The sequence below is a fragment of the Hyperoodon ampullatus genome, assembly GCF_949752795.1.
Source record: "Hyperoodon ampullatus genome assembly, chromosome: 9".
In the NCBI taxonomy this organism is placed as follows: domain Eukaryota; kingdom Metazoa; phylum Chordata; class Mammalia; order Artiodactyla; family Ziphiidae; genus Hyperoodon; species Hyperoodon ampullatus.
In genome coordinates, this window is record NC_136922.1 from 39,214,596 (window position 1) to 39,224,904 (window position 10,309).

A 10,309-nucleotide genomic window follows, 5' to 3' on the forward strand; every position below is an offset into this window, starting at 1 on the left:
AAGCAAATTCCCTTAGCTATAAGAATATATACATCCAACTGTTTTCTTAAAATATATATGTATCTATTTCTATATTGTATATTTCTATGGAGATCTTCATATTTTACCTATATGGATCTATAGCATATAGAGGTAGAAGATGATATAAATAGATGGATAAATAGATAGATGGTAGATAGATATTCATACTATGTATTCTTAGGAAAATTCTGTGGAAGGTAGTTTTTTACTCCAATTGCACGTGTTCAATCTCATCTAAGCCTCAATTCCTGTTGTAGCCCATGGTTGTGCTACCATATGAAGATTTCGAAAACTGCTAATTCTCTTTTGTTTTACTGACTTTTTGCTTATCTGTTTGTCTTCCATATCAGATTTGCCATGGAGAAGATTCCAGTGTCAGCATTCTTGCTACTTGTGGCCCTCTCCTACACTCTGGCCAAAGACACCACAGTCAAACCAGGAGCTAAGAAGGACACAAAGGACTCTCAACCCAAACTGCCCCAGACCCTCTCCAGAGGTAGGAGTCAGTTTCTTGTCGGCCTCCAGTTATACTTAATTGGTAAAGATTTAACACTCAGAGCTGACAGTTGTGTGCTGAACATATTTTTTATGGGTTGGTTCTAGATTTATCAAAGTTTATAATTGTTTCTGCTTTCTCTAGAGGTTTTTGCTCTTCTTTAGCATCAAGTATATACTGATCCCAGTTTTACCACTGCTGTTCAACAGCTTTGGATCTGAGAATATAATCACTTTAAATATACTGGTTCATTTTGTTCTAGGTTGGGGCGATCAACTCATCTGGACTCAGACATATGAAGAAGCTTTGTACAAATCCAAGACAAGGTAAAGACAAGTTTTACAGAATTCCCTCAAAGCTCTCAAGAGCACCATCTAGTGATCTTTAGCTACACATGAAATCCTACTCATTAAAGATTATCCAATCTCTCTTTGTCTCTTAAAGCAATAAACCCTTGATGATTATTCATCACTTGGATGAATGCCCACACAGTCAAGGTAATTTATACTTCTAAATATAATTTACTTTATAGGCTTTTAGCTCTAGGGCCAAGGTCCAGGTCACTCATCTTTACATCCTTAGCACCTAGCACAGCTGAATTTAAAAGAATATTTTATGTAGTAAAAACATATTTTAAAGTAACTTCAAATATTTCCACAGTTTGTATTAGCCATTGGTTCACATTCTGAAAAAACAAGCTCTAGAATTCATCTTTGATTTCTTGTTTTCTCTTACATCTCATATCCAATACATCAGCAAATACCATTGCTTTATCTTCACCATATATCCGAAAGCCAGCACCAGCCTCATGGGCACACCATCTGTGCGGTCACACAGGACCCAGTGCTTAGTAGGTTCCTACGCTTGGCTTGTTGTAAAGCTCTGTTGTTGCTGTCTTAAAATTCGTAATTATTTTTGAACAAGAGGCTCCATATTTTCATTTTGCAATGGGCCGCATATATTATATAGGTCCTGCCCAAATCCAGCCACCTCCGATTGCCTCACTGCTACTGCCCTCATCCAAACCAAGTTTAGATCTTGCCTTGATCTGTAACAGGCACCTACCTGGTCACCCGTCAGTCAGTTCTCCACACGGAAGCCATCATATCCTAACACTCATGTGCTCAAGTGGCTTCTCATCGCAGGTAAAATTAAATCCAGATTCCTGATCATGGCCCAAATGGCTGGACACGATCTGGCCCCTGGCCGCCTTTCCTTTCTTACCATTCTCGCCGTGTTTTCCCTTCACTGTATCTAGCCTGGCCATTGTGCTTTCCCTCAAGCATCCAAACCCATTCCCAGCTCAGGGCTACTGCTCTTGCAGTCCCCTCTGCCATGTGTGACATAGCCCTAACATCTTAGAATGCAGCACCCTCTCACTTCTATGTCACCTCCTCAAAGAAGTCTACCCTAACCACTCTGTAGCTTTTAAACCTCTTGCTTTGCTTTATTTTTCTCCAAAGTACCGTTATCTCCACCTAAAATTATTTACTTGTTTATGACCTGTCTCCTACACAAGCATTTGAGCTCTATGAAGAAAGCACATTATTTTTTTCCCCACTGCTCTATTCCCAGTACATGAAACACGCCTGTCACATAGTAACTACTCAGTAAATATAGGTTAAAAAACTTAAGGGATAAATGAATGAATGATTGGATGAGTCAGTAGTGAAGCAAAGCTAGTCAATGGTCTAGATATTACTTCACTAACCATTGCAGAAAGGGCGGAGTTGAATATTGTATTCAAATATGGTTCAACTTAAAATCCAACAGAGAATAATGGTTTTAACTGGTGATGAAATGAATGCTTAACAATCTTTTCTTTACATTATAGCTTTAAAGAAGACATTTGCTGAAAATAAAGAAATCCAGAAATTGGCAGAGCAGTTTGTCCTCCTCAATCTAGTTGTAAGTTTACTCTTCATCCTGCCATTTCTCTGTGGCTTAGAATTTGAAATGGATGGTTCCTTTTCCCTATACATCTTAGTCATACTGCATTAATGGGGATGTGCTCCAAATATCTCATCTCATAGATTACAATGAGGAAAGGTTTTATTTCTTGCATGTCCACATTTTTATTTAGCAATTAATCATTTTAAGTTGTCTGAAAAATACTCTCCTGTGGTCCAGAATTTCTCTGCTGCTGTAATAAGTGGAACGTTTTTGTCATTGAAAATGCCTTGCTGTGCCCCTTTCCCTGCAGTCCTGGCTGCTCTCCACCCATTCTTAGTCCATGTGCCCTCTCTCCCCGGAAGAGATGGCTCTCCAGGTGTCCAAATCGAACCCTTCCACATGTGCTGTGGCCTCATGCTTTTCCGTCCTACTTCACCATCACCACCCCTCCTGATGATCAAGCTTTCTGCCTTTACAAGTTCTTCTGCTTGGTATACAAACTGTATCCACTTTCCTTCCGAGAGCAAACAATCAGTAAACTACTCAGAAAACTACTCTCCCTAACTATATGTCCCCTGATGCTTCTCTCTGTCATCCTCTTTCCAGCTTGACAAGTTGGCTTTTTCAAGGAGCATCCACGCCAGCGGTTCTTCCTCACCTCCCTTCCAAGGCACCTCTTCCTCTTTCTATCCCTTAATATGAGTGACTTCGTGAATCTCTACTTGACCTACTTCTCTTTTTATATTTTATATTCTCTATGGACAACTTCATCGGCCTTTAATCAATGCCTGCTTACCGATAACTCCCACATCTTCCCCAAACACGCAACAGCTTCCAACTTATGCACACAGCCTAGTTCCAGAAATCTCGTAATCAGCTTCAACTCGACACGTTCAACACCGAATTGATCAGCGAGGCCCAGGTTGTTCAGAAAGCTCTTTTTTCTCTATTCCTTATTCCATTAGAGTGTTATTCTAGATTTGAGCCTCCCACTCACCTCCGGCAGTCAAGAAGCCCTGCGGTTCTCACTTTGAAATATGCTTGCTATTGGTCACTTCCCTATCAATTGAGGACCGCTGTTTTAGCGTAAGAGTTTTTCACCTTGCCTAGCTTATTGCAGTATTACTAAATGGCTCCCTGCCTACAAAATAAATCCCACATAATCCCACATGATTGTCGGGGTAATCACTCTAAAAACCAAATTGCAATCATGGCACTTCTAACACCCCTCCAGTGGTTCTTTTTTATTTTCTTAATATTTTTTCTTTTTATTGTGGTAAAAGGCACCTAATATAAAACATACTGTTTTAACCATATCTAACTGTACAGTTCAGTGGCACTAAGTACACTCACATTGTTGCACAACTCTCACCATCATCCATCTCCTGAATTTTTCACCTTCCTAAACTGAAGCTCTGTCCCCTTTAAACACTAACTCCCCATTCCCCCTCCCCACTCCCCCCACTGTCCCCCTTTGGCCCCTGGCATCTACCAATGTACTTTCTGACTCTATGAATTTGACTACTGTAGGTACCTCACATAAGTGGAATCAAACAGTACTTGTCTGCCCCTAATGTATACTGGAATGCATTTCTAAGGTTAACTTAATATGTGTCCTACAAACAGATTGTACCTTCTTTTTTCTTCCCCCTGTGCTATATAGTAGGCCCTCACCAGCCATCTACTTCATACATAGTAGTGTACATATGTCAACCCCAATCTCCCAATCCATCCCACCCCTGTCTCCCCACTTGGTGTCCATACATCTGTTCTCTATGTCTGTGTCTCTATTTCTGCTTTGCAAATAGGTTCATCTGTACCATTTTTCTAAATGCCACATATATGCGTTACTATACGATAGTTGTTTTTCTCTTTCTGACTTACTTCACTCTGTATGACAGTCTCAGTGGTTCTTATTTATTTATGAGCAGACGTAAACACTGTGGCATGGTGTGCAAGGCCAGTCACAAGCCAGCCCCTGAAGTAGCTTTCTAGCATCTTCTCTCACTACTGCCTCAGGTATCCCTATCCTTTAGTCCCATCCAAACACTTGGTTATATACAGTGCTAGGCCTTTCCTCTACCTTTGTATAATTTCCCCCCTCCACTGCCTGGAGTGACCTCCTTTTCTGTATAACTGACTCCTATTTACTTTTTTTTTTTTTTTTGCGGTACGCGGGCCTCTCACTGTTGTGGCCTCTCCCGTTGCGGAGCACAGGCTCCAGACGCGCAGGCTCAGCAGCCATGGCTCACGGGCCCAGCCGCTCCGCGACATGTGGGATCTTCCCGGACCAGGGCACGAACCCACATCCCCTGCATTGGCAGGCGGACTCTCAACCACTGCGCCACCAGGGAAGCCCGCTATTTACTTTTTAAAGGTTTCTCTTTACCCACTTCAGAAAGTCCTAGTGGAACCTGCAGATGAGGCTAAATGTCCTGCTCTGGGCACCCAATGCACCTGTATATCCTTCATCATAACATTTCACCCCCCGGATCCTAAATATTCCTTCTCCTACCTGTATCTCCCTGTTAAACAAAGAAAATTTAAAAATGATAAATGGATAGACGAATTTTCAAGATAATCCTGTTTTTGCAGATTCTCTAAAAATGACTTCCGTTGTTTTTTGTTTTTTTTTTCATTATGCTAGCTCCTCCTACCTCATCCAAGCTCCTTCCCCAAACGCTGTATGCCTTCCAAATTCTCCCTTACTGAGTTTTTTGGCTCTTTGCTCACCACATGCATCAGCTTTTTACCTCATGGTCTGCATCACAGTCTGCTCTGTCTTACTATTTCATGCCTGTAACTTGTCTCCCCATCTATATTATAAACTCTCTGTGTTAGGGATGTGTCTTATAGTGTCTTAAGATGCCTAGCCCTGGGCTTCCCTGGTGGCGCAGTGGTTGAGGGTCCGCCTGCCGATGCAGCAGACACGGGTTCGTGCCCCGGTCTGGGAGAATCCCACATGCCACGGAGCGGCTGGGCCCATGAGCCATGGCCGCTGAGCCTGCGCATCCGGAGCCTGTGCTCCGCAACGGGAGAGGCCACAACAGTGAGAGGCCCGTGTACCACAAAAAAAAAAGATGCCTAGCCCAGGAATGGACACACTGTTTTAACAAGTTTGAAAATAAATGAAGAATATAAACAAACTGAAAGCTGCTTTTTTTTAAATCTTAGTATGAAACAACAGACAAACACCTTTCTCCTGATGGCCAATACGTCCCCAGAATTATGTTTGTTGGTAAGTAAAAGTGACAATGAGATGAAACACACTCTGAACATAACACAAGTGCCACCACATCTCTGCCTCTGTCCTCCACACCCTCACGTGCTGCTCCACCGTGGCCAAGGCCATGACGAAGCTCTACTGGGGAGGTTTAACTGTCAGTTTCACAACCTATTTTCATTAGGAAGTGCAAGCCTCTACCTATTTCCATACATGACATTTTTTCTTCATCTGCTAATTTTAACTTATCTTCTACCACAAGTACACCTGAGAAGGAAGCACCCTGTTAACTGTTTAAACATATTAATCATTTCCCTGAATTATATCAGTTCTGTAAATATTTAATCAGGCAAACTTTTGATTCCTGTGCTGGATTTTTCTTTCTGACATTTTTTGATCATTATTTCTAGGCAAGTTATGAATATGGGCTGAAAGAAACAAAAATCAAAGGAGCCATGCTCCTTCCGGCCACTGGTACTTTTCACGTGCCGCTCCCTCTGCTGGAAAGCTTTTCTGCTTCCCCCCTCGGTACCCCCAGGTCACTGTCATTCACTGACCTGCTCAAACTCCCGCGATGTGCTCCTGTGGCACCATGTTCCTCTCAATGGTCACTCTTTCCTCAGTTTTAATTTTGTATTTATTGGGTGATTGTTTAATAAATATTGCCCCCCATGTGGCAGGGACTAGATCTTCTTCAGCTCACCATCATATTTTCAGCATGACCCTGTGGTAGGCTCACAATAAGTATTTGTTAAATGATTGAACAAATGAATTGAGTTTGGCTTTGATCAAAGTGATACTGATAAAAGGGCAATCCATAATTAAATCCATCACATAGCAGAGCTCACTCTGATCAAGCAGGTCACCTCTGTAATTCATCCAAGTTCACACTAACCTATAAAACAGGGGCAAGAAAAAGTGAAGGGAGAAAAGGAGGAAGGCTGAACTGGAGCTAATCTTATAGATTTGGTTTTGTTAGGATTTAGAAAATTTAGACCCTTAAATGAAAGGGCCCTTATAGGTCATCCAGTCACACCCTGTGCAGGAATTCTTTTCAGTGTTCCTGTCTAAGGGCTTTTTAACTCCCGTTCAATTCCTTTGGTCACAAGAACTAGGTCCCAGGCAGCTTGCTGCTTCCGGCTCAGTAGTTCTCCACGAGGCCTGCACATTAGAATTGCCTGGAAGATCTTAAACATCAAGCTGCCCAGGTTACACCTCAAACCAATTAAATCAGAATCTTAGTGGCTAGGACGCAGGTGGCAGTCTTTGAAAGCTCTGCAGATGACTCCACTGTGCAGCCAAGGCTGTAAGTCAATGCTTGGGAGTTGAAAAAGCTTTTCTGATGTCACTGTATTATGAAAATGAGACCCTGTGTCTGTATCCTCTACCCCGAGCAGAAGTAGAGTAGGTCTTAAGTCTTTCTTGAACAAACGAAAGTCTGCTTCCTGTAATTTATGTCTGCTGGTCCTAGTCCAACATTCTGAAACGACAGGGATTGTCCATCAAGTACCAGTGACAGACTTGGTATCCATGTGGCTGGGCCTCATCTTTCCTCTTCATCTAATTCTCAGGACACGGACCATAGCCTCCTTCAATCACTTATCTCAAGGCAAGGTTGCTAGGCCTTTGCATATCCTACTACCTCCCTTCTGGATGCATCTTATTTATACCTGTTTTTTCCTCATTAACCGATAACTTCAAGTAAATATAAAACATGAAAAAAAAAGGATTTAAACCTTTAGGAATATATGTATAAGGGAAGATGCTTACATTTCTATTTTTAAAATGCAGCTACTTAACAATAAAGTAAAAAAACTACACACTTATTTCACCTTGGCTGGTCTTAAGGGTTTGCATTCTTATATTCATTTAAAAAACAAAACAAAAAACTTTGGTTTGGAAAACTAGCATTTGATGTGAGTTCCTAATTATCCAGGTTGCTCTTGGTAACATATTTCAATTACAATATAATCATTTCAAAAATTTAAAATAATTCTTTAGTAGAGAATGTCAATGTTTTCACCAAAAAAACAAAACACCATCCCAAGAATGTATATTATCCTATTTTCAGGTTACTATAGATAGGACAGCAGGGTTCTTAACCTTTTCCACAAATAGCACTGCACGGCTGTTGAATGCTCCCAGTCTGGCTTTGGGTACCGGCTGCAGAGGCCAGGTTGCAGACTGGATGGAGTAGAATCTCATCCAGCAGGACACACTGTGTTCTTTTCATGGGATGTGGATAAACATGTAGGCTTCATGATGCAATAGGGGTTATTTTGAAACATAGCACTCCATTCCCTTTGGCTTTTTCTTTGTAGACCCATCCCTGACAGTTAGAGCCGACATCACTGGAAGATACTCAAATCGTCTCTATGCTTACGAACCTTCGGATATGGCTCTATGTAAGTGTTACCTCCTTTGAACATCTGTTTCACTGCTGTACTGGGAGGAGAGTCCACATGGGGAGGGGGAGAAAAAGCTGTGCTCAGAGACCCCAGAGAACCAGTCTGACCCTAACTGGCCTTGTGTCCTCCAGCAAATTACATTCAAGCATTGATCTCACTTTTTTAAAAACTCTATTAAAGATGAGTTATTTAGATTAGGTATCTTTTCCTCTAGGAGAATCCTAGGACCATATTACCTCCTTTTCAGGTTTCTCTTAGGCTCACTTAACTCCTTCTACCACAGACCTGAGCGCAATAGTAATCGTACCATTACAATAGCAATAGTAGCAATCTGCTTGTTTTGTTAAATGCTTTCCTCCAAGTAACAAAAGTGAAATAATTTAGTCCAGCTTATTAAAGTTGAATTCAAGTTCAATTTTAAAGATCAGTAGGAAAGATGGTTCCAAATACTTGCCAAGATACTGACTTCCCCTGGGGTTGCCATAACATGGAAAAAAAAAAAAAGTGTGAGACTCAAGGCAGATGAAGAACCTCAATGGGAGACTGTACCTAGTTGTGACATCTAATTAGTCCTTCTGGGAAGAAAATTGAGTCTTGTCATAAGAACCAATTCACTCAATGACTAGTGACTATGTAGACCTGCACTGCCCAATATGTCAGCCATTAGTCACATGTAGCTGTTTTAATTAAGGTTTTAAAATTCAGATCCTCAGACACGGTAACCACATTTAAAGTACTCAGTGAATGGGCACTGACTATTTTTCATCATCACAGAAATTTCTGTTGGGTGGCACCAACCTAGAACGTTATGCTGGGAAGGATTATGAGGTTGTGTCTGGGCAGCAGGAAAGAATGTCCTGGTCCATTATCAATGTCTCCAGTAGGTTCTGGGTGCGTCAAGGGAAGCACATTCCAAATGTATTGACCATTCTTGAGATAACAGTATAGATCTTAATAAGACTTTGGGTTCCTTAAAGGCAGGTATTCCGCACAGGTGATATCACCGTGCCTTGTAAAAAAGGCAGTTAATAAACATTGGAAGAGAACTAGATTATAATAATAAAAGCCATTTCACATGCTTTTAGAAAAAAATTTACAAGGTTACCGACATTCATGCTATATCTATCAATATGATTTCTGATGATGCGCTGACTCTCATAACTTTTTCCCACATTAGTGCTTGACAACATGAGGAAAGCTCTCAAGTTCCTGAAGACTGAATTGTAGAGAAAAAACAAAATCTGCAAGCTCCTCCCTTTGTGTTGGGCCTTGAGACTTGGAACCAGAGGAGATTTTAGAAGACTGTGGAGAAGGCAGAAGCACTGGTGAACCTACTGATTAGATTATGGTTTCATGTTACAACAGCTCTTTTTTTAAATTTGGTTTTAAGTATACATGTATGAAAACAATATCTTATACTACCATAGTGAGCCATGATTTTTTAAAAAATAAATCCTTTTAGGGGTGTTCAAACTGTTCTTTTTTCCCCCAATTTGGTCTTTTACAGAAAAGCTATTCGGTTCATTCACCAAATAGGATTTTCAGACACACAAAATGTTCCAAAAGAGGGCAAGACAAACCTAGTTCAAGCAGTGAAGCCCAAAAACAAAGTTATCATCTCATCTCACTATAGTTTCTCACTGGGTGACTAAAAGTAGACATGAGCTTGAACAACAGAAGTATCAAACAATATGCTCTAGTGTGAAAGAATATCTAGAAAGGCATCCCATGAAAATCAATACCTAATTGAAGACCACCCCTCCTCACCCTGGCCAGAAACCCCAATGGACACTCTTGAATTTAGCAATCCAATTTTAGTTAGATTTTGCTCTCAGAGAAAGCCTCTGGCAGGTAGCTTTCTCCTTCAGAAGACTAATTTTGTAAAAAAAAAAAAAAAAAAAAAAGGTCATTCAAAGAACATCTGTATCCTTAAACACACCCTAATGAAATTGTGAGAATTAAACTCATAATATATTTGGTTTCTTAAGGTTTTAGAGTACTGGCCGGGAATAAATTCAGTTGATATGTTCCCGTCTTCTTCACCCAAATGTGACCTGCTGGGTAAAGAGCAAAGGGCACTGACATCATGTCCACGGGGTAGAGATCAGAGGTTACTACTTATCTTTGGAAGAGGTGAGAGAGGAGGTGCCATCAGATAGGGGAGCACTTTAACTACTTTTAACTCTTTATTCTGCTGACAAAAATTAGAACCATGTATTAATTACTTCACTACATATTTAATCTCACATTCATTGTTAGATAAAATTC

At 40.8% G+C, this 10,309-nt stretch overlaps 1 protein-coding gene across 1 annotated transcript; it reads left to right on the plus strand.

The window, feature by feature from the left end:
* Positions 1–378: 378 nt before the first annotated feature.
* AGR2 (anterior gradient 2, protein disulphide isomerase family member) lies at positions 379–9,268 on the plus strand (the record flags this gene model as incomplete). Its single annotated transcript, XM_079711956.1, has 7 exons — positions 379–517; positions 780–843; positions 962–1,014; positions 2,352–2,425; positions 5,585–5,648; positions 7,955–8,038; positions 9,219–9,268. 7 exons carry the CDS (start codon positions 379–381, stop codon positions 9,266–9,268), a joined length of 528 nt encoding a protein of 175 aa, XP_079568082.1.
* Positions 9,269–10,309: the final 1,041 nt, after the last annotated feature.